General features: G+C 35.6%; 1 protein-coding gene across 1 annotated transcript in view; it reads right to left on the bottom strand.

Moving 5' to 3' along the window:
* Positions 1-883: 883 nt before the first annotated feature.
* LOC145981823 (uncharacterized) overlaps positions 884-26,268 on the bottom strand; it is a 33,180-nt gene continuing 7,795 nt past the window's right edge. Inside the window, exons 2-7 of the mRNA XM_083115261.1 lie at positions 22,106-22,280; positions 15,221-15,509; positions 10,057-10,254; positions 9,093-9,269; positions 6,612-6,807; positions 884-1,959 (exon numbers count right to left, since the gene is read on the bottom strand). Of these exons, the coding sequence (XP_082971387.1) occupies positions 1,804-1,959; positions 6,612-6,807; positions 9,093-9,269; positions 10,057-10,254; positions 15,221-15,509; positions 22,106-22,280 (1,191 nt within the window). The 3' untranslated portion in view covers positions 884-1,803. The remainder of the gene's footprint in view (positions 1,960-6,611; positions 6,808-9,092; positions 9,270-10,056; positions 10,255-15,220; positions 15,510-22,105; positions 22,281-26,268) is intronic.

Raw genomic sequence — 26,268 nt, 5'->3', positions numbered from 1 at the left:
TTCGGAGATAAAAAAAAAAATTATAATGTAAAAGGCATGATTTTCTATGGGAGGAAAATTGTCCCCATCCCTCCAAATATATCCAGAATTAAGTTAAACTTTACACATTGCTTATAAGAAACCTCAGGGACTTGTGTAGCATTCAAAGCATGTATATCCGAACATTACCTCTCAGAGTATGCTCCAAAATGTGACATACATGTCACATTGCGACATTTAAGGGTTAGTTCACGTTATTGTAATTAAAAATTGACACATTTTCATGATTGTCACTTTCTTCATCTGAAGTAATTGATACAATCTCAGTTGTTCTTCTATTCCCAATATTATTAATATTACCTTCACATGAAAGAGAAGTCTGCTCAGATTTACTTTGTGTTATTTTGTTCATGGTGATCGCAAACATTACAGACCTTAAAATGGATGCTACACTTCACTGGTACGTGCAACAAATGTAGTAAATATGACTTGTTGATCTCTTGCCAAACTGAACTCTATGTAGAATGCAAATTGGTAGCTGTAGCCAGGGGCGGATTTTAAAGTGGCCCCTCGGGCAATGTAAAACTTTGATTTGTTCTCACATTTATTTAATCTAATTGTCAGTAATTTTCATCATCACAATTAAAACAAGCACAAAAAAAGATGACCCAAAATTACCAAAATATAATACATACACATATTATAGCTAAAGAAATTTGAAAGAAATTACTTATTACCCAATCACCAGAAATTAATAAAATTCCACCTTCCTGCACCAACAGGACAACAACATAGAAAAAAAAACAATAGGGATCTTTTAATCATATTTCTAGGCATGAGAAACACATGTGGTCACCAAAAGTGGCATCCTAATAAATGAAGGTAAGTGTGAAAATTAAAAATTGTGGTTGTATTTTGCAACTGATAATTTTAAATCTTGCTGAATTACATCATATTACAAATTATATTTATTTTCCAAACATACTGTAAAATTATCTCACAAAATAATATTCATTTTATAACAATGATATAGAAAAATATAATTCGAATTACAATAGCCATCTTCTAGACATTTCTGTATAAGCAAACATGTGGTAAAATTCTCTCATACAATAATATTTTTTTATACCTATGGTAGAAAAATATAAATTATTTAATTACATTAACCATCTTCAAGATATTACTGTACAAGAAATTCTGAACAAAGAATAACTAACTTCCTCCTTACTGCATAACTTACATAATTAAATGTTAATTGTCTTCTAAAAAAAATAGAAGTTGAAAATATTTTGCAATTATTAATTTTCAATATGTATTTACATTATACAGAGTTGACTCATTTTACAATAATACACAAAATAAAAAGTGGAATGTTAGTTCCTGTTTACTATTATTTTTTGTATGAAGTGTAAATAATGTATATACAGTATTTAAAGAAAAATATAGCTTTGATATGTTTTGATTCATTTTCACATTTTATGATTTTCTTTTATATTTAAGTATGATTTTAAAAACTTTCAGCTATCATCTACAACACTTAAGGCAGCATGGTTTATTATTTTCTTTTTTTTAAGAAAATGCATGCATAAATACAACCATTATTGGTGCTTGTTTGTTCCTTAATCATATAATCATATAATGAGTAATTCGTCCAAATAAAAGAACTCTTAAATGCACAGACTGGAGTTTTCACAGGAAACTGAATCCCATTATAACATTTTCAAAAAAAAAGAAAACACACGTTGACACATTTTCATGATTGTCACAGACTCTTTGAGTTTTCACAGGAAACTGAATCACATTTTAACATTTTGTTCACATTAATCATGATCTACTTTCTTCAGTGCCTTTCTTTCCATCTTCTTGTTCCTTTGCATGTTTTCTTCGAGTATGTTTAGTTTTATTTGCAGCATTTGTAAAAGATTTATCACAGAAATTACAGACGTAAGGTCTTGCTCCCGTATGTATATTAATATGGTTCTGCAAGATAAAATGAACAATAGTGCATTACATTAAGTCTCCAGTTTGACATATTGAATAATATTCACTAAATTTTACTTATATGAACTTGTAAAGTTATTGTTGGCGTTACATATTAATGCATTATGATTGAATTAGGTTATGTTACGTTTCTGCCACTTTTGGCTAATTGCGACAATGAGGATGGGTCATTATTAGGAAGTGGATTTCTAGATTTTTTGTTGCCTCGGAAGTTGGCCAAACTCGATAGGAGTGATGACCATAAGCCTTGAATGTTATCTGCGAAGTTTTATTTCACACAAAAATGCAAAATTTTACCTTTAGCACATAAAACATATATTTTTAGGGAAAGAACATAAAATATACATAATTTAGACATTCCAGACAAAATAGAGTTTCCAAATTCATTAGGTAAATACATATTTTGGAGTTAATGCACAAAATACATAAAATATGCAGCAAATTAGTAAATTGATAACCTATTCGGGACTCCACAACACACCGATCACTACCACCCTCTACGGGCATGCTACTGAAATGTGCAAGCTTTGTTCAGTTAGTGGATTGTAATATGCCGGAAGTGAAAATAAGTTTGTTAATGTCTTCAGTGACATGAGTATGTTTACAACTGATGGGCAGGTGGTGTTTTGTCAACTATGTGGCAAAACAGTGCTTGCATTCTCTTTCTCTCTCTTCTGAGGGAGAGAGGAAGAGAACAAGGGACAAATTCCATGTTTTTCATCATTTGTTGAATCCGAATCAATGAACATTTTTGTAATTTTAGTTGCAGTTATCCTCATAACTCTTTCATAACGGTAGACAAAATATTCGTCATGCATGGAAATCCCCCAAGGTTGGGGCTCATTTGAAGCAAAATGTAACATGTTGGAAAGTGATTTGTTAAAAACATTGTAATAACATGAAACATGCAAATGAGGGCTCGTTTTATTCAGAATTTCCAAGCCTTTCGATCTGTAAGGTAAACATGTCAATGTGTACCTATTTTCGGAAGCAACAAACAGAGGAATTTCCAAATTTATTATTATTATTTTTTTAAAATTTTTTCAAAATTTGGCTAGCTTCCATCTGCTAGTGCCCATCGATCTGGGCAAACTGCCACTAGTCGCTGATTGCCCCAAGTTATATAAAGGCGAATACGTAGTATCAAAACGATAATACAAATAGTAAATTAAAAAAAACCTCAAAATCAAGAATTTTCATCACAACTGGCCGCAGAGACGTCATCAGAAATGCACCCATTGATCAGGGCAAACCGCCACTAGTCACAGATTGCTCCAAGCTATATAAAGGCGAATACGACAGCACAACAATCAGCCTGGCAACACGAGAATGACGTAATGACGTCAGAGTCTACTCGGCGATGACGGCAGATGTGAGGCGAAAGCTTGGAGATTAAACCCGCGAAACCCTCCCAGTGTTCCACAAAGGTTCAGAAAAATACTAAGACAAGAGCATCTACTCTTTAATGCTAAGAATGGATTATGAGAGAAAGAAAATATACAAATTTACAGTGTTTATTTACTGAGTTAAAGAAATTGAAGTAGATAAGCCGAAAACATAGACATGACTAAGCATCGCCAGTTCCTACAGGTTGTTATTAGGAAGAGTTTGCATGTCCCCCTATTTTTCTTTGCAAGTAGATGAAAGCACAGACATTACAAACAAAGCAACACTGATGTGCTACGTCAGATATGAACATCTCAAAAGTGTTTACGAGGACTTACTCTTCATCTCCTATTTGACGCACACTACAGCTAAAGAAGTCTTTGCCAGCTTAAACGTGTTTAAAATATCTCATAATATGGACTGGTTGAAATGCGTTGGAGTTACCACAGATGGAGCATGAGCAATGTCGGGAAGGCTTACTGAACTTGCAGCACGAATAAAAGTCACTGTATTCAAGACTTTTTGAGCAACTCTGCAAAGAAATGGACATGAATATCATCAACTTTTGCTTCACTGTGAAGTTTACTGGCTGTCATGAGGTAAAGTTTTGTAAGTTTTGAGAGACGAAATAAGAATATTTCTGTTCGATAAGCAATTTCATCTCAGCAATCGTTTCAATGATTTTTCCTGGTTAGTCAAGTTCGCACACTTATCAAATATCTTCATCCATTTAAATAATCTGAACTTAAGCCTTCAAGGACAAAAAGTAACAGTCTTTTTAGTTGAAGACAAGATTGAAGCAATGATGAAAAAGTTGGAGTTGTGGCGTCAGCGTATACTGAATGGAAAATTTTCCTTCATTCCATGGAAGAAGAGTTTTCAAGAGAACAACAAGTCACTCTTTGCACAACATTTGAAACACTTGCAGCAGTCGTTCAGAGAATATTTTCCTGTGCCTGACACAAGCAAAAATTGGATCAGGGATCCATTTTCAGTTAGCGTGCATCAAGTAGAAGGGTTCACAGAAGCAGAAGAAGACCAACTCCTGAAAGTAACAACGGGCAATGCTCTGAAAATGCAGTTCAAAGAAATGACACTTGCAAACGTTTGGGCTTACTTACAGGATGATTTTCCTGGACTATCAAAAAAAGGCCATGAAAGTATTAATGCCTTTTGTAACAACCTCCTTATGTGAAAAATCATTCTCTGCTCTCATCTATCTTAAAAAGAAGTACAGAAACCGTTTGGAAAATGTAGAATCAGAACTTAGGATTCAGGTTTCTACCATTAAGCCCGATATATCACGACTTGTCAGTGAAATGCAGCATCATCCCTTTCACAGGAAATAAGATTAACAAGTAGTGTTGTCTCATCTCTTGTTAGTATTCATTATTAATACAAAAATTGTATTTTACATACTTTTAATTAATTGAATGTAATTGCTACAATTAACATTACAATAAAATGCAAATAAAAATAAAATATGCATGTTCATTTAATTTTCCCTTCCTTAAATGGTGAAAATCAGTGATAAAACACTAGAGTGCACTTCAAATCTCCTTCATATGGCGATAGCCAATAGCAGCGCACTGTAGCGGTACCATGTCGAAATCTCACACGAAAAAGAGACAGCGTGGTTGAGCGAAACGCCTTGTCACGGAACAAGGCAACGCCGCACGTTTGTGATTCGCTGGTGCTGTTCAGCCGTTCAAGGCCATATGCAGGAGATTTGACGTGCACTTTAGACATAAATATGTATGATGCAAATTCCAGGCTTTAAACTTTGAGTTAATTCTTGGGGGTCCGCGAGGGCAAGTGATTACTGAAGGGGGTCCGCGGTGTAGGAAAGTTCAAGAATTGCTGTTCTAGCAAATATATTGGTATAGACTGATTGATTTATTTGGTTTATTTTACTTTGCATTTCTGCCACTTTTGGCTAATCGCAAAGACTAGGATGAGAGATGATATGATTAAATTGAAGGGAAATTTACAAAGCAAAGCAATGCCCAGGCCAAGATTCAAACCTAGGACCTCTAATGTCCCAGTGCACTATGCTAACCACTCCATCACAGAGTCTGGTGAATATACTTGAAAAAAATATAATAAATTCTTAACTAGTATTCATGTTTTCTTGAGCTTTTCAGGACAATTTTCTATGTTCACAGCATTTCCATTTTTGCAAAAGTTATATTAATCTTGTTACTAAAAAGGTCAGTTGATAAAAGTTTTAAAAACCCACATGAAATGATGTTGATCATTCGGCACATAATTATGTTGAACTATAAACATGCATTAATACACTAAAAGGAAATACTCACTTAACCTTGATCACAGATAAGTCAGTACTCACTTTGAGCGTACTAACTTAGTAACACATCTTTTATTCCCAAAAACATAAAAACATTAATATTTGCAAAATTTACACCAATTTTATGAAAAAATAATGAAATACAGTGGAACCCCGATTTTATGGACCTGGATTTTACATTTTCCCATATTATACATTAAATCTTGATAGCCCCAAGACAGTAAAATGTTAATAAATTTTCCTCGATTTTACATTTTCCTACATTTTAATTTTTTTCAGCTTGGTCCCCTGATCAACATAAAATCGAAGTTCCACTGTAATTACTTTTCATACAAAATGTTAAAAATTCGAAAAAAAAAAAAATCAAGATTGCAACTACCATTATTCAAGTCTCACATTGGTATTTATAAGATGCACTTCTTACAAATATTGTACACAAAATTATGCACCGCTTAAGTTAATGCTTTACTAACTTACATTTTTAATCCATGTTTGGGGAATAACAAAAATAAGAAAATGCTGTAGGATAATCAATACAAGTAATCGAATTACTAGCTTTATCTGCGAGACTTACATCAAGTTCTCAAATGGATGGTGGCAGGTGCCACCAAACTTAATAGAACAATGGATAAAGCTGGTAGTTCAAATACATGTAATAATTAGAATTTTGCATGTGTATACATGCACTAAATCACAATCTTGTCACCAAAAGTTCTGGGTTCAAGTCTTGCCCTGCGGAAGAGTGACTCTCAACAATCTTATCAATTCCATTGTCAAAATTAGTCAGGCATGACAGTAAAGCAACTCAAAGGAAGAACATAACCCCCTCCCCTCCCTCACATGCACACACTGAAATGTGACGAACTCTTGTTTTTAATGAAACATGTACTGTCAAAAAAATAAGTTGTACAAAATATGAAATCAGAATCACATTTACCTTCAGTCCTACATGAAGATGAAATCCCTTACTGCAATAAGGGCACGTATATGATGGATTAGGCGAATGTGTTTTCACGTGATCCCTTAACTGCCTCCGTGATCTGTATGTTTTTGAACACACTGCACAGAGAAATGGGCGTTCGTCACTATGGCATCCATACCAATGCAGTTTCATTCGTTCTTTTGTTGCACACCTAAAATGAAATTAAAGGAAACATTTCTCATGAGTATCTACCATCATAGATACACCAGGTTCAGTTACTAGTGGAAATCGGCAAAACATTGGCATTGATCCAGCAGCGTGACCAGTTAGGGAGTTACTTGAAAAAAAGTAGCCAGCTCCAGTATCGAAAGACAAAAATTAGAGGTGATGAGACTTGATGCATTGATTGAATTATTAATTGAATTAATGTTACTCCATGTTAACTGATTTACATGTTTCAGTGTGAATATTTTAAATTTATTATTCATTTTTTTCTTAGTTAAATGTTAACCTTTAGGTGCCCAAGCGTCTCGATCGAGATACCCAAAAGTAACCCTCAATTGCCCAAGCGTCTCGATCGAGATGCTGTGTCAAGGTCGTTTTGAGAGTTAGCCCCCTCCCCCCCCCCCCCCCACCACCACCACCACATATACGCCGAATTTGCAAAAATTTCATATAGTCTGAATCTCTGGTTCATTCCGCGTACAACGGTATATCACTCATCTCTCTAGGGCAATTAGCTTCCGAACTACACTCATTTAATTGAAACTCTGCATTTTGCTCAAAATCGGCTTGGGCAACCGAGGCTTACTATTGAAAAAGGGCTTGGGCGTCAAAAGGTTAAAGATAATTTGAAAATTGTTTAGATACATGTCTTATGTGACCAAGGTACAGCAACTGCTGTCCAAGGCTGCTGAGACCTGAGACCAGGAGAGTTGCCTGCTGGCCTCCAAATAGTCCAGATTTAGACCCTCTGGACTATTATGTGTGGAGCATGGAACATTATTGAAAGGGTTAATAACATGTCACCCCAATGTCGCTGGTTTTGAGACGACATTTGCAGATTTGGACCAAAGCAGTTAAAGAGGCTGTGCTTATACTTAAGTCATCAAAAGAAAGTGGGTTACATTTAATAACAGGACTCAATAAGGATCCCGTCGGTGATACATAAAAGCAGATTTGGTAAGTGTAAGTTATTGATGAATAAACACTTGCTATAATAAAATTGTTTGTTTTGTTCAGATTTTGCTGACACACCCTGTATATGCTACAGGGAAAGTTGATACAAACATGCACAAAAGAAGGCAGCAGGTTTCAAAGCTGTGCTTTGTTTGTATTCGTTCTTTTGTTTTTGATTATCATCGATCGCTTCATTGCATTTGTGATAGTGTTTACAACTTTTAACTCCCCTCTTAACATATTTTGCTCGTGACCTTACTCTGTTGTTTGAACAGCATACAGTTTTATGGAACCTATGTCCTTATCCGTTTCACCCCCTATTTTGCCACTGACTTGTTTATTTACTCATGTGCACTTGTGTCAATGGTCATGACCAAGGTAGACAGACTATATTGTACATTCCGATTTGCAAGTGAAAGGAGTACACTTAACGTAATTTGATTAATTTGCTTTATTTTACTTCGCTTCTTGTGCCACTTTTGGCTAATTTGCGAAGATGGGGATAAGAGATGATATGATAAAATTGATGAATAGACACTCACAAACATCCATGCCCAGGCCAGGATTCAGGTTTGGGACCCCTGACATCATAGCGCAACATGCTAACCACTCCATCATGGGGACCGGCTCGAAACAATAGATTCCACCCCATGATCATAGAATCCTCTAAAGTCATTCCTAACCATATTTTAACATTTTTATCACATCTTGTGGTTATCTCCCATCCATGAGGAATGATCAACAAAACAAAGGTAAGTAGTTGCTTTTATAATTCTGTTGATTAAGTGTTGAATTAACCAGAAAAAGTTGCCACAATATATCTAGATATGTAAAAATAATGAATTGAAAGTATCATTTTTTTCCGGCCGGTTCAAATCCGGGAACTTTTCTAACGGTGAAAGCGGCCCCGGCGCCTACCCAGCGTCGAATAACATGGGTACCTGGGGGAAACCCTGGGGGGTAAAGGCGGTCAGGGGCGTGATGCTGATCACATCACCCCCACTCACGACCGGATCAAGAAAGTGTGGGGCGTTACCCCCACACCCCCTATACGCCTTCATGGCGTGGTGCTAAGCACAGGGGAACACTTTACCTTTTTTTACCTTTTTTACATGCAGAACATTTTCAATAAATATTTCACCATGTGTACTGTCTCTCCAAGTCATGAAATCTTCTACGTGTATATTCCAGGCATTAAAGGTAATTTGTAAGAACTATTTTAAAGTTCAAACTAAATTACAATTTTTGTAATTACAATTTAAAATTAACAAATGAGCTAATACTTTCAATATACAGTAAAAATAAATATTCTCTTACCTTTTACCACAAGTGTCACAAATAAATGGAAATTCTTTTGTGTGTGAAATATGGTGGGTCTGCAAACTCCCTTTCTGCCTAAATGTTTTTCCACATGTCTCACATACAAACAGAGTCCTGAATCCATTTCTTTTGTGATTCAACATATGTTCATTGTAACCATGTTGTGAATACAAACTGCAATAGAAAGACTATATTCATATAGTAACAACACATTTTTCTCTTAACTTAAAATATCACATTGAATTCATGAACCTGGACTCCAGAAACCACCTAGTTGATTCTTGTTATTTCATCGTGAAGTCAACACACTGGGTTACTAGTGTGAATCAGAAATACATATAAAAATATGTCATAAATACATGTAAGTAAATTACTAACTTTTTTTTTTGCAAGACTTACTTGTAATGGTTTTATTAATTTTGGTGGCTCCTGCCATCATTCACATGGGAACAAGAACAACTGAAATTAATAGAACCATAACATGTAAGTCTCACAGAAAAGGTTCCTAATTTGCTCACATGTATTTATTATACTACTGTACCTTTCATTCCCAAAAATGAAAAAAAAACATGTAATATTTATTATTTATAAAAATATTCTTCCAACTAAGCTCTAGTTAAATATATAAATCCCCATGAAATGAATTCATCTGAAGGTAAATTTATTTCTCAAAATAAATATAAAAATTCAAATTATCTTGGATTTTATGTTTAAAAAAATTCAATATGTTGTTCGAAAGCCACCTTTCAGTTGCACACAGAAGGCATGTTATAATTCTTTCTGGATACTGAGCTTTTTAATAAATATCCTTAATTTTTAAGCTGTTCCTGCAATCAGAATTCTGTAGGTTTCTTTCTGTCGTCTCAGAAATATGAAAAAAAAAAATCATCTTTGTTGCATTTATGTCTATGTCAAACTTCATTGAAAAACTAAAAAAAAACTTAAAACTAGAAACACTTACATTTTATTACACTTCTCGCAGGCAAACTGTTCTCTTGTAGGAGCATGGATTGTTTCCTGATGTTTGTAAAAACCTAGAGCTGAATAGAGCCCTTTGTTGCAAATATCACACACGAAAGGTGCCGAAGGTGAATGATTGGCCAGCTTGTGTAGATTCAGCTCATACATATTTGAACATGTTTTTTCACACATATCACACCTATTAATAAAAGTATGAAAAAGGCATTTTATAAAATAATACAATTGCATCTGCGTGATTCAAAAATTACACAGCATGAAAACATAATCAACACTCGAACATCTTTAAACCTGAAATTTTAATGCTGCAGCACCAATCAATTTTAAAAATGTAGCACAGCTACAGCCTTTAGTGGCCAGCAGGCCCAGATTTCCCAATAGGCCTCATAGACCCGGGCCTAGGGCGGCACTTTGTTTTAAATTTATAAGGAATACCTAATTCTCGGATTGCCTCTTTTTTTCTCCGGACACATGAATGGAATGACTGAATGTAGTTGTATTGTAAATATAAGTTAACGAAGAATATTTCTTAAGAGAGATAGGCTAGCAGGGCTCGGAACTAGTTTACTAATTTGTTGTTTTAATTACCGATGCTGTTGTTTTGAATGTACAGTATTGTGCTGAGTCGGGTCGGCGATTGCAGCAAGAACGTGAAGCCTGCCGCTTGCTTTTGAAATAAAACACTGACTTGGCTGCATTCTAGGAATGCCGTTCCTTGTTACTGCTGGCATTGGCCGCATATCAAAAGCATGCGATTCGCGTTGAATTGTTGAGAATTAAACTGTCAAGCATTATTAAAGGGGTTTCGCATTGTACTATTTTACTGTTAGTTGCTCGAGAATATTATTCAAGAAGTAGGTGCTGTGTCGCGTCTCTCGTGTCTCAGTGGCTGACGTGCATTTGTTGGGGTAAGTTTAAAACGTCATTATGCTCATTATGAGTGATTAAAGAGTAAGACTCAGTGGGTCACAATACAAAAAGAGAAAAGCAGGAAGTATTTCTGATGAAGGTTCTGAAAATCAGTTCTTTTTTTATACAGAAATGTAATCAGGAAAAACGTGAGGAACGTGCCGTTGATGAGCCCAGTGTGTGTTCTGTCAATTCTACAGATGTTCCTCATGCATCCAATGAATCTCAGGCATCGGCATCAGTCATCAGTGGCGGATCATCTAATGATTCTTCAGTTGCAATGGCAAGAATAAAAGTCTTCTCTGAAAAACTAGGTAAATGTTACAATGTAATTTCTATAATTTATGTCATATCGCTTTGTTACATTTTTTGTATGTAACTATCATTTAATTAATACTGCATGCCGTTAATAGTAAAAATAGTAATACAGAAAATAATGACTTTTTTTCATTCTTGATAAACGGTATGGGGGGGTAGCAGAGCCTGTTTGGCCTAGGGGCAGCAAAGACCGGCCCTAGGTGGCCGGATGGGAAAGTTCTTTCCACTGGCTGACCTATTGACGACGGACGGGAAAAGGCTCTCCCAGTACATGATTAGCAATTATTGGAATGCCATTCCTTGAAAATTACAATATTTCATTTCTGTCTTTTTGTTCATTAGTATACCTATGAAGGTTTGACATACTTAAATTACAAAACAAAATATTCATTGTTACTATTATTAACAAGCAATGTTTGAAAAGTACTTGGGTTCCCTCTGTTAAATTATGGGATAGGTTTTATAAAAAGGAATCAAATTTCTCATCCACCACTTTTTTCTCATACATATTTCATTTTTATGACTAATAATGAGCACAAAAGAAAGATGTTAACAATGTGTAACAGTTAAGAGGTACAGAGGGGAGCCAGGGGCAATGGCTGAAACTTCCAAATTTATGAATGTCGTAAAATCCAATTATTTTCCAAGTTGGGGCATGAGCATTACATATTTTCAGAGTGGTATTTTGTCATGCTTCCCTTTAATTTGGTTTATCCAGTATCAATGCTAGAAACAAAATTCCTGAAATTGTTTCCGTAAGCTTGCAACATTGCCGTTCTTATATATTGTTATTATTTTTTCCCAAGAAGTAAGAGTCTGTTTTCAACAAAACTTGGCACTGTTGTAGGAATGTACCTTCTACATAATTCATTCACTTTGGTGAATTGTAGTTTGTACAGGGACATGCTGAATACCATTTTTTAAAAATTGTATTCTTCACCTCTGCTAACAGCTCTGTCATTTAGAAAGAAAACAAAACAGATTTAATCTTTCTACAGCAATTATTTCCCAAACTACTTTCTTTTTAATTTTCTATACAGGGGAACCTCAATTTTACATTTTTCTGGGGACCAAACTGAAAATACTTGATATGCGGGAAAATGTAATATCTGGGAAAATTTTATAGTATTTTGCTCTATTGGGACTATGAATATTGAATGTATAAAGCAAGAAAATGTAAAACCAGGGAATGTAAAATTGGGGGTTCACTGTGCAAATATATCGCAGCAAGTGTGAAAAGCTCATGCTTGAAAAGTTCCCGGTGAAGAGGCTATCCACAGGTTCAAGGTTCTGTCTACTAAAGGTTAAATAGGGTTCTACCAAAATAACAAATCCAAAATTCTTGACTTTCTCATGCCGTTTTCTTGACTTCCCCCCCCCCCCTATTTCTTAACATGGATATAATCGCCCCCTACTTAGGTATAGTTGGAAATTAAGAAAATAGGTACTTTTATTCAATGAAAAACCCCTACCATAAGGCCGGTTAAGATGAAAACTGAAGCTGTACTTTAACAAGAGATGTAGACTTGCTTTAATTATTAACGCATGTAAAAATTAATGCTTCAGACTTCATCCTAGATGGGGAATGGCCACATTACTTTAATATTTTTACAAAACTTCACAAATAAGAGAATGTAATTTTTAAGAAACAAAGGAAAAAATCTTAACCACAATTCAATACGATTTTAGATTTCCAAAAATTCAATTTTATCAAATTCCACTACAGGTATGTAACAATGTAAATTCGCTATACTATAAAAAATAGCAAAAATTCTTGACCACAAGCATAATTATTAACCTAACCTAAACTGTGATTTCTTGACTTTTTCTTGACATTCTTGACAGGTAGACACCCTGTTAAAAATCTATTACTGCTACAGCTACACATTTTGCAGCTAGCTACAGTAGCACCACCACAAGTATTACACTTCTTCTGATCTCTGGGTGTGGCAAAGCTTTACAAATGCTCATGATACTAAATCTTGAGTTCCTTCCTCTCACGATGTGGTGAAGCACAGATTTCGTGTGTCTAAAGAACAACCTATAGAGGTGGTTTAGTTCTTAAAAATCACACAATGGCAAAGGATTAAAAGCAGCAAAACGAGGTACACTACTTCAATTCCCAGGGTGTGTTTTTATGCAGAGAATATCCAAATAATTATTCCTCAATAAAAAAAAAAAATGGGAAAGTATGGTGACACTGTAGGGAAGTAATACACATACAGGGTGTATCATAAGTAATAGCGCAAACTGACACAGCTGAAAGTACTCGATAATAGAAGCAAAACATGGGTCCGCAAATGAACCATTTTCGAGATAATTGCAAATGTGTGGTTATAAGCCGCCACTGATTTCATTCTTTGTAAACGTTGTCCTAGTTGGTAAATTGCTAATAATAAAAAAAATCCCATTGCTTTTATTGAACATTCTACTTACCTTAACAAACGTTAGTATGTTACATGTTACAATTACTGTACACTTGTACCTGTTAAAGGAGGTGTTCAAAGTGTCATCCTTGCATCTGGATGCAATACTGTACATGATTCCGCATTGAGTTTCGAATTCTTTCGAACACCCCCTGTTCATTTCGGAATTGGTCACAAGCATGTACAATTCTCTGTACTGATTGTATCCATCCTGTTCTATTACAATGCCAACTCTCGGAAATGGTCTGTTTTGTAAACAAAGAACAAACCTCGGAATGTGCAAGGAGTAAAGCACTCGGTGTTTACAAAATGCAATCAGTGATGGCTTGTAACCACACATTATTAGCATTTCACCAACTAGGATGACTTTTTCAAACAATGAAGTCAGTGGCAGCTTCTAACTACACATTCGCAATTATCTCGAAAATGGCCTGTTTTCCATTTCCCATTTTCACTGCGACTTTTTTGCTTCTATTATTGTGTCTGTTTTTAAATTCCAGGTTTGTCCAGGTCTATATTTTTTTAAACAAAGAAAAGTTGTTATTGTTAATAACCCCTACCAGAAGGGCAGTTGAGAAAAATTTGCAGTAACTAACAAAAGCAAGCTGAGTTCTCACCTTTAACTGCCATGTAATTCATATCCCTTGGTAGTAGTATATTTTTTACATTTTGTTTTTACTACAAAAATTTAAAAAAATTAATTTAAATTCTAAGCATATGTTAATTTATATAATTACATGTAACTGCATATTCTTCTTGGATGGGGAATAGCCAGTTACTTTATTCTTACAAAATTTACTCATACATACGTGGTCATACCCAGGACCAAGCTTTCACAGACTTACTCAAAATTAACGAAAAAATCCCTTGAATCGCAGCATTCCCCCAAGGGAGGCAGTGACAGACTCTGCTCAGGTATCCCCGTGGTCGCCATCCACGGTCTCACAAAACATAAGCCCCTAAGTGAAGTGGACACATGTAGTGAAAATGGTAATTTTGAGAAAAATCCAGGTTTCTGGTTAAATTCCAGGCTTTTTCCAGGTTATCCAGGTACAAAAGTAGTTTCCAGGCTAATTCCAGGTTTTCCAGGTCAGTAGACACCCTGTATGTATAGTTATGGAATGTAGTGGTATCGATACAACCCAAAAGTGTCCGTGACTATACAATATGTTTGTGTTTCAAGTACACTTTATGCACAGAAAGGCTAATCGGGACTGGACCTACAGTTTAAAGTGGGATCCGAACCACTATGTGCCTCCACCGGGTATCAAACCCAGGACCCCTTGATTACAAGGCATCGACGCTACCACTGCGCCATTGGGGAGGCCCTATACAATATGTGTACAAGCAATAAACTTCTATTACTTTGACTTTTACTTCAAGAGACCAATCAGCCCTAACTTGTCAAATATACACAACTTATTTGAAAACAGCAGATATTATTACTTGGTATATTATACTGATATCCTTTTTTCTTTAAATTTTCTTCATTACCTGCAATATTTCGCTCTGATGTGTCTGTAGACGTGACGTGTATAAACATCGTAAGTTTCCTTTATTTTGTCACAAACTGAACACTGATAAACTGGTACTTTGTCATATGTTTCCCAATAGTGTTTATGAAACTCTTCTCGTGAAGAAAATATCTGATTACAATTCACACATTTTACAGTCCACTCACGGATCAAAGCAACCCTCATTTGTCTACCCAGATTCTCATTCCGAACTGGTATTTCTGCATTTTCAGATTTCACTACATCATCTTCAATTTTTGGTTTCTTGCCTGGAGGGGAAAAGTATGTAATTAAATTTGTTCAAAATTAAATATTACAAAAAGCAATATTATAAGTCATGACAGGACATAATACTACAACTGAGCTGGTATTGATGTTGATGTATCAGTATTGGCAAAAAAAAAAAAAATGAAGCTAGATAATAATAATAATAAATTTCTTTATTAAGCGGGCGAGGTTCAGCCTATAGCTGCTCTGTCACCTAACCCTTGTCAATGTATGTTACATATATAATAAAATGCATGTGGAGCAGTGAGCTACAAGTAAGATAATATATATATATATATATATATATATACTTGTAAGAGATACACAAAATTAAATGAATACACAAAGTGATTAACTGCAAATACAAAAGACAAAATAAAAAGTAATAATAAAAGACAAAAGTAATAAATAATAATAAAAATACAATTTCATGTAGTGACTTGATACCTTCAATATGTGCCGCAACTGCCATTGTTCCATTAACAGTATATCTTTTACTTTACCTCTGAAATTTACGGGGTTCTTTATGCATGCAATGTTTGCAGGCAATGCATTCCATGCTTTGGGAGCCGAAAAGGAGAAACGTTCTTTGTAGGCCGTGGTAGATCAGAACAAATTTACTTTAAAATTTTTGTATAAATATTGTGTATAAAAAGCAATTTTTTTATTTCAATGAAATTCTGATTTTCTCCTGTGTAATTCTTCAAATATTTTTAAGCAAAACTCTGGCAGACTATTATCCTTTTTTTAATTTCAAAGGAATACTTATTAAAAATAATAAATATTCTTAACACTACTTTTAATTCTAACAGTATTCAAGCATCGGTGTGGGTATTGGTTCAAAGTAGTATGGTGAATGTTTTGAGTAACATAGTTGTTTCAATGTATTTGTCCCATCATCTATTTCATTCTTCAACCTCTTTGTTTGAAATAGTAAAGAAAAAGTGAGAATTAACATAAAATAACCAAAATAGAAGAAAGAAGTTGATAGAGTGGATATTAATTTGGTTTTACTTTTCATGTAAATGCATGCTCTAATGATTTGGTAGGCTATACCAGTGGTGGCATAGCTACTGGTAGGGTCTCCTTTAGATGGATGGCCATCTCAACAGCGAAAAAGCACACAAACCTAGAGAAGTAACACGTCTTTAACTTTAGTGGACAGTTGGTTTCAAGTGAAACCACCTAAATTATGGCATTCTGAGTGTCTGGTTTCGATCAAGACCACTTCCATTAACACATCATATCTAGAAAACTACACATGATATTTCAGTTGTGTCTTTTTTGTCATTAGTATACATATGAAGATAATATAGGACATACTCGAATTACAAAACAATATATCAATTGTTACTATTATTAAGAAGCGGAGATTGAAAAAGTCCTTTGTTGCACCTGTGATATTATAGGATAGATATATAAAAGTGGCTATAACTTCTAAACTATTGAAAAATTTTAATTCTGCAAGCAAGAATGAGTAAAAAGCAACATTTCAAGCAAGGCTTGACGAGAGATGCGAGGGCAAAGGAACGATTGTCGAAATTTACCCAGACCACGATTTCAGTTCTTTTTGTTCATTAGTACACATCTAAAGGTATTAGATATTAGAATTAAGAAACAATATATCCTTTGTTACTATGGGATAAATTGAAGATAAAAGGCTATAACTCTTCAACCACTACACCTTCTTGAAAATTTTAAATTCTAAATGTAAGAATGAGCAAAAAGCAACATCCGACAATTAAAGGTCCAGGGGGTAAGCAGAGGTAAGGGCCAAAGTTCAAAAGTTTCCGTAATTAAGCAAAATTAAACTGATTTCATCTCTCTACGACAATTGATTCTTGAGCAACATTTTTTTTAAAATTCATTCAAGTTTGAAATCCCATTTAAGAGGCTTACACGCGAGAGGCTCTCACCGTCTAAAGGTTAAAACTCATGGTTCAGCTGGTTCTGGCTGGTAGTACTATGTAAAGGCCCCGTACCAGGGTTATGGCGACGGCAGATGCAGCAGAGAAGGAGTCCATCGGTATGGCACACATGGTGGAAGAGGCAGCCCACTCTTTTGGGAATAAGGAAGAGAAATCCACTGCCTTGTGGAGTAGAGGGAACTTCAAAGGCTAAGGAAGTACACTCTAACAGAAAAACTAGCAGGCCAAGGGCTAAGGAGGGAGGCATCTCCACTGGCTATGGACTCAGGGGGCTAGCAATCCACTAGTCCAAGAACCCTTCATTACAAGAAAACAGAAGGATGCTGGATGACAACGTTGACAACCAGAAGGGGAAACGGGGTATTGAAAATTGCAACTTGGAATGTGCATAGAGTACAGTGGGATCCATGAGCATTGCCGTGCAAATTATCCATCACCAAGTTCGTGCACTTTATTTGACCCAATAAGAGCTTCAAGAATAAAAAGAAAACTTAAAACAAGCTGTTGACAATTTCTGCACCAGCATACATAAAAATCCATCACTTAAAAACACATCGGATGTAAGAGAAAAATTAATGAAAATAGTCATGGACAATTTGCATGGTAATACTCCTGGATCCGACTGTACATGGTAGAACTTACAACAGAAATAAATAAAGCAAAACTACACGTCCTAGCAATAGGGTCGGATTAGGATTAACCTATGGGCAACTGGGGCAGCCCCGGGGCCCCCGCCAAAAAAAAATTCTGCGAAAGAGGTAAGAAATGTGTGTCTACTATAAGTGTTAAGCCTTTGGAAAATTTCTTGACAAAAGTGTAGTTACTACAATTTCCACAATGTACCTGTTGGTAATTGACTAGTAGATGGACCGTGCATATGTAGTGACATATTTACTCTTAATTGTAAATAATATCATTTATAAAAAATTATGTATATAAGTACATTCTACTGCTCAGTTCTCTGTTTCTGTCTGAACCCCCTTAGTATTTACTATATATTGTAGTTACGGTGTTCACTCTTCATATATACTGTAGACATTTAGACGCAGAATTTTACTGCTGCTATAGTGCTACAATTTTCGTCCTCTAACTTTATTTTACTGCGCTATTCTCCCTGCAAACATATCTGCGATATGTTCGATTAAGAATGACTACTTATTCTAAAATCAGGTCTACCATTTCAACTGCTGAAAATTGGTGGTTAACAGAATTTTGGAAGATATGTGATGCTAGAGTGTATAGAGGTTTTCAAATAGGAAGTGATCATCATCTATTAGTAATGAAGACAGCAAATAACATCACCATTTAGGAAAGAATCTAACACAAAGACATAAGGGAAGAAATTATGAATCACAAAATTGAAGAATAAAAACAAAAGGCAAAGAAAAGGAAGAAAAGAAAGAAGAAAAAATGATTTACAAGCAGAAATCCAACAAAAGATACAGGAAATAAATGGCACTTCAAATACTCTAGATGATACATGGCAAAATTTTAAATGGATTATTTTTGAACCAGCAAGAAAAGCATGTGGAAAGATGAAGGTAGGAAGGCAGCAAAAGAGTGGTGAACAGAAGTAATCAGGGAATAAGTCAAAAGGAAAAAGGAATCTGGAAGAAATACTTGAATAAGAGATCAGCTAATGCATACAAAAATGTAAGAAACAAAGAATAATGTTAAAGAAATGGTAAAGCTAGAAAACGAAAATCTTGGGAACACTTTGGCCAGAAATTAGAAATTAATTTTAATTGAAACAAGAAACTGTTCCACAGACCACTAAAGGCTACAAGGAAAGATAAAGAACACCCATTGAAATTTATAACGAGTAACAATGACACCCTTTTAACTGATTAGGAACACATAATGAAAAGGTCAAGGAACTGTTGACCACAGAGGAAGATCAAAACGAGGAAAGAGAACAGTGTGAGCAAGAGGAGAACTTGAAAAATGAAGGAAATAGAAGAGGATTACCTGGATAAGGTTATCAAAAAGATGAAGTTAGGAGTCAGCAGGCTATGATGAGATAACACCAGAGATGTTAAGATAAATGGGAATAGAAGGTAAACAAATGCTGCTGCAAGCAATCAACCCAGAATGGAAGGAGAGCAGAATACCAGAGGATTGGCAACTCAGTATCATTATATCAATATGTAAAAAAGGAGAGAATATGAAATGTGAAAACCATAGAGGGATTTCTTTATTCAGTTTCCCAGGGAAAATTTATGCTCGAATGCTGGAATAATATTAAGAACTAAGGGGTGTCTCAAAAATATTTTCATTTTTAAATCTGCCCTCTGGGGAAACTCGCACATTACGGAGAAATGAGATAGATCGCAAACACTTGGCAACATTGTTAATATTTAGTAGCCATGGAGTGCTTTACGGGGCAGCAACGTGCTTCTTGTGTTCGTGCGTTTTATAAAAATAATGATTCTTATGTTGTAGTGCATCATTTGTACCAGCATCATTATGACCTGGCAACAAATTTAATGTAATACTCGGTGAGAAAGTTTGAAAACAGTGGAAAAACTATGACGAGTAAACCACCGGGATGTCCAAGGACATCAAGATCGAACAGAAACGTTGACCGTGTGCGCCAGTCTGTTAGTGAGGATCCTCGCCAATCGTTAAGACTGCGTGCAGCTTAATTCAAATTGAATGTGAAAACACCATTTGTCCAATTCTCTTTTCCACAAATAAAAATTTAATGTTTAAGCTTTCTTTTGGTAATAAATTTATCTTTATACAAAATATTTAAGTATTTAGTTTAATAGTTTTAAAAACGAAAATATTTCTGAGACACCCTGTATAATTGAACCAAATCTAGTTGAGGCTCAGTGCAGATTCCATTCTGCGAGAAGCATGCAGAATCTCATTTTCAGCATATGGCAAATTCATGAGAAGCTATAGAGTTTTCAAAAACAGTACATATGGCTTTCATAGATCAAGAAAAAGCCATTGACAACATGCTTATGATCTGGGCAATCCTAAAGCAAGGAGGTGTAGGGATAGATCCACTACATGTCATACAGAGTCTGTTTACAAAATGTCATAACTATGATGCTAAATCAGAAAAGTTTGAAACAAGGATGTATACTCAATCCTCTCCTTTTCATCAAATTGATGGATAAAGTCACAAAAGAATGTAACAGCTAGCATATAAAAAATATGAGGACGTTTATTTAATGCCTTGAAGAGAAGTTTTCTCAATAAAAAGGAAATAACAAAATCAACAAAATTAGCAGCGTACAAAACTATAGAAGTACCCACAATTCTGCACAGGTGCGAGTCATGGACATTGACATCAAAACACCAAAATAAAACTACAGGCAATGGAAATGAGATTCTTGTGTAGATCGAGTGAGAAATCAAACCATAAGAAATTGTCCGAGAGGTTCTCCATTAGTAGAGATGGAAGAACAGATCATGTGAAGAGAATCACTGGAATGAATGTAGCCAAAGCAGTATAACATGTGAAAATGCAGGGCACAAGACCAACAGGAAGACCAGAAAAGTGTGAGAAGATGATGTAGAGAGAGCTGCGGAAGTAAGGGGCAGAGACTGGAAAGAAGTTTAAGATCTAGCATGATGGTGATCCTTCTGGAAAACCTCTACACCACAAGCTAGAAGAGGATGAATTAAGTAAGTAAAATAACTTAATACCATGTTCCAATCTTGTGAGATTATGAATGGTGACAGACAGTTACTGAAATCAATATACGGATAACTTATATCTCTTATAAGTTACATGTATTAATGTAAGGTGTGTCCGGAAAAATATCTACCAATAAGAAATTAATATTTGTCGGCAACCAACAGTTATAGGATCATCCGGTTTCATTTTTCTGAAGGATAAATGCATCAAGTTTATCACAAACAGGTGTAAGATTGCAACATTGCTAGAATGCATGAACTTCGTGTTTGTTTACAAGTGGGCAATATGGTGTGCATCAGAAAGTTGAGTTCTGTTTTTGGTTTGCTGAATTCAAGTCTCCTGTTACCATACAGAAAAAATTCAGACAACATGGACAGGAACCACAAGACCATCATTCCATTGTTTGGTGACATAATCAATTGTTGGACACGGGTTCTGTGTTGAGGAAGAAAGGTAGTGGCAAGAAACCAGTGAGGAACAAGTGGAGGCAGTTCGGGATGCTTTTCAATATAGCACACAGAAATCGATTAGAGTACACAACTTAAAATCCCTTGATCGATTGTGCATGACATTGCACACAAAAGGCTGCAGCTTACAGCTTACAAGATACAGCTCTTTCAAAAAATTCAGCTTAATGAGGGACCTCGAAGGAAAGAGTTCGCTATTGAAATGCTATTCTGCATTGATGAAGACAGTGAATTCCTAAAACATGTAGCATTTTCTGATGAAGCCACATTCCATACATCAGGTAAAGTGAATAGGCATTAACTGCAGGATATGGGGTGAGTAAAATCCCCACTTGATGGAACATGAACGGGACACCCTCAAATTAAATGTGTAGTGTGTATCGACTCATGATTCTGTGATCAGTTCAAGGGAAAGTCTCCTTCCATTAACAGTAAAAGAAACTGAAATTTGTTACTAATTATTGAAAACAATAATGTAGTCACAGTTACTAGTATGAAAAAGTTATTTATGTACTTGTAACTGAATTACAAGTAAATAATTACCACCTTACCTGATTCATCAACTGTGTCCTCTGCAAAAAAATCAAATTCTTCTTCTTTGAAGAATAAAATGTGTTCATCTGAGACATCTTCCGTTTTTCCAACAGTAATTAATTCTGGAGTTATACTTTTTGTAATTTCATTATCATACACTACTCCAGATTTTCCAGCAGACCCATCTTTCTTCTAAAATTAAAAAGGAGATTATTAGCATTCAATTGTTATCATTATACTTTACAGTATGCAAAAGAATTGTATGGTGTAGAACCGTAGTGAACCAAGTGACATCTTACAAACTTATGAGAAAAACAGGTCTAAGCTCTTATTCAAAAAATTCTCACTTTAATTTTCAGAGTGTATACTTTACTAATAGACTGAATTATTGAATTGTTATTTTAAGTCCACTTTATGCACATAAAGGCTAATCAGGACTTTAAAGTGGGATCCAAAGGTCTATGTGCCTCCACCGGGTATTGAACCCAGGATCCTTTGATTATGCAACAACACACATTCGGAATGACGAGCTTACCCAATGTGACAGGAGGACAACTGTGCAAGAAATTTCATTTTTCAACATGACATCGCACGTCCACATACAGGTGGGCACACAGTACATGAAATTGAATAGATGGACTGGGAGCTAATGTCCACCATCCCAGCATCCCAGACCTAGCCCTGTCCGACTTTCACTTGTTTGCTCCATTGAAGAACAACATTCAGGGTTCCAAGTTTGACAATGATGACGAGTTGAAGGATGTGGTTCGCTGGTGGTTATGTCGTGCCGAAACGGACTTCTACAAGAGTGACATTTTCCAGCTGCCATTACAATGACGCAAATGTGTTGACCGATCTGGATATGTTACAAGGAAAAGTAACAACAATGTCCAAATTATGTATTACCACAGGTAGAATAAAAATAGCGGTTTCTGACTTTAAGAAATATCACTTGGCTTATTACTTTCAGTACATACCTTGTGCATATTGCCTTCTGCCAGACAAGCCACATAATGGTAAAAAAAAGTCAAGATGCAATACATGATATGCAAGGTTGTTTTACATGGTATAAGATGTACAAATTTCTGTGTGTTTTACAGTACATTCCTACTAGGGATGGGCCGATACTGATAAAGTACCGATAACTGATCCAATATAAAATTAGGAATGGTCCTTGAAGAACCTGAAAGGTGCATTGACCTCCATAATAAATGTGTGTTCCAAGGTAACTGCAGTTAGACATTTACTTTTTTAGAAATTAGGGCATGGAGATAATCCATAAAAATTACAACAAAATGGCAGAATTTTGCACTAAATTATCAGATATTTATCGTATCAGTAAAATAATCGGTAATTTTACCGAAAAATTGATACATCAATATGCCTATACCGATAGAGTACAGATTAATCGGTCCCATCCCTAATTCCTACCAACAATTTCTCCTGCCTGCGCATTTAAGTTCAGTGATCCGGGGCTTTTCAATAAGAATCTTTGCATGTCATATGCTAATAGCTAATTCAGTTTGAAATATAGTTCCTTCATTTGAAGAGAGATGGCACTAGTCCTCATGCCTAATGGAAGCCACAGGCTTACAATTCCACTCAAAATAACCAGTGATTCTTCTATTCAAAGTAACACTCAGCACAAAAGAGGTGTTAGCTCTTACATGTCATCTTAATGGTTACATAAATAAAAACAACTAGGTGCAATACATTGTAATATATGGCCAACTTTACCATATCAAAGCAGATTTAAAATTCAGCTAGAAACAGTACAAAACTTTATGACAGCAAATTTATTACATAATACATAACCTGTGGTAACAGCACCTTGAGGGCCAGGGCCAACTTACAGACTGCCGGCCTCACTCCTACATGCCTCAGCAGAGGTGGGAGATTATGTGGTCAGAATGACGAACCCCCAGTCATTGCTTAAAGTTTCCATGATGGGGTAACACCACTCATTCATAGTTCCTCAATGTCCTCGTGATGGTGGGTGCCTACCGGTCCCACACACTGGACGAAATCTCAGGAGAAAAGATGTTATGTCTCCCCTCCCCCTCTGGAGGCTTGAAACAGCATGCATCTTGTAGCCCGAGCCCAAAGCCTGACATTTTAGACTGCATGGCCCTGGTGCGGGACATGGCATGTTCATTATTCTGACTTAATGATACACATGATACCAGTGGCGGCGATTGGGTCCCAAAACTGGCCCCCCTTGCCTCCTAAATCTGAAATGGGTCAGGTTGAAAAATTCATTTTCTGTTATGATTTGGCATGGAATGACCCATATGCATGTACATAAAATTTGTTTTAATGAAGATTTATTAATAGAAACAGTGCAAATCCCACTAATTTTATTTTATAGCCTTTCAGAACATACTCTAAACTTAAATTTTTTTTAAAAAAATGGCATGATAACTGATTGCCTTTTAGTGATAATGCAATTTTAGTAACGCCAGACGTTGACACAATTCTGTTAAGCACTGCAGGCTATCACCACATGTGACATCAACCATGACCGATCTGTGCAAGAATCTGAAACTTTGACCTCCTGTTTCTCAGTAATCATGAGGTCTACAGAAGAAAAAATTTGCATGTGTTCATACCTTGGTAGTATTAACAAATATGCCAAGTTTCATTGAAATCTGAATCAGTGGTTGCCCTGGCCTGGGTGCTTTGACATGGAATCAGTCTAAGCATACACACTTTTCAGCAAGCAGTTGCTCTTTGTTGAATGTTGATTGATTAGATTTATTTTACTTCACTTCTCTGCTACTTTTGGCTAATTGTGAAGAAACTGATGAAGGGGCACTCACAAACACCTATGCCCAGGTCGGGATTCGAATCTGGAACCCCTGGCATCATAGCAAGCAGCACTAACCACTTCACCAAGGAGGCTGGCTTGGTTGAATGTTGTCTCAAAACTTGGAATACTACATGAAACTTGAAAGGGGGTTTTGTGCTTGAGACCACATATCACATGGTCAGTTATTGAAAGCATTTACAAACTTTGTTTTAACGCCAAGAGCCCTAAACCTGATCTTCCTAACTAAACAATGAAATTCATTTAGCAGTAATTTATTAATGCTAAGAACCATAAGCCTAACCTATCTAAGCTAACATTTAGGGATATAAACCCCTTCGCACCTAACATTGTCCATATCCAGGACAACAGTAAATGAATATGCACATTCCAATATGCATAACTCACAAAGAATTATGCAGATTGGAATATGTGGAAGACAAATGCTTCTACACTAAACACACAGTAAGTAATCACACACTGTGAAGCATATGTGTAAAGATGATATGATCCACATTTTTATGTGACGTCACCAGTAGAAAATATGTCACTAATGAATTTATTTTTGTGAAAGAAAGCGTAATTTCTTTGTTATTATATGTAATAATGCACCTTGTTTGTAATGTATATCTTTTGTTTATTGTATTTTATGCTACATTATGGGTAATTTAATGTATCTTTGTTTGAGAGAGTGCACTATACGAATTTGTATTTCTAAACTTGCACAGATGTCAGTTTTGTTGGTAGTATCCTTTTGTAGATAGTGAGTGATTCATCTGTACTTGAATCTGTGCTCTCGAAAATAGTATAAAAGCGAGGATGTCGTGTAAGAAATATCACACTTTTTCGCCACGGATCGACGAAGCTTTTAAATTAAAAAGAACTCCTCGGTGTTGTGCATACATCTTGGTATGGTAGTTCGGGGCGCAAGCTAGGCCTATGTGATCATAGATACGCCATGCATTGATGATATGCACAATACTGCAACCATTCTATGTTAAATAATAAAGCTAGCCTAAGGATTAATTTGGAAATAAAAGGCTAAAGAGCAAATATTGGCTCAGTTATCATTGCATATCCCTTGGTGTGGTAGTTCGGGGCGTAAGCTAGGTCTATGTTATCATAGGCTTGCCGATATCCACGCATTGAGTTTATGCGTTTTAGTTGAGTCAATTCATCGACAAAGGAAAATCCTCGCCTTCATCTCAAGTATATTTGCATTATAATTGCAATAAATAAAGAATAAAACCTTTCAGTTTATACATACTGCAGTAATTAGGTTTTATTTCTCTGTGCTGTGAATATTGTCTTTGCCTAACACTATCCCTGTACCTGAGAGGAGTCTGTGTACTTCACCGAGTCTCATCGTTCACC

Source organism: Lepisma saccharinum, chromosome 30 (assembly GCF_977018435.1).
Source record: "Lepisma saccharinum chromosome 30, izLepSacc3.1, whole genome shotgun sequence".
Classification (NCBI taxonomy): Eukaryota; Metazoa; Arthropoda; class Insecta; order Zygentoma; family Lepismatidae; genus Lepisma; species Lepisma saccharinum.
Note: the sequence above shows the minus strand (reverse complement) of the source record. Positions and strands in the feature narration are given on the sequence as shown.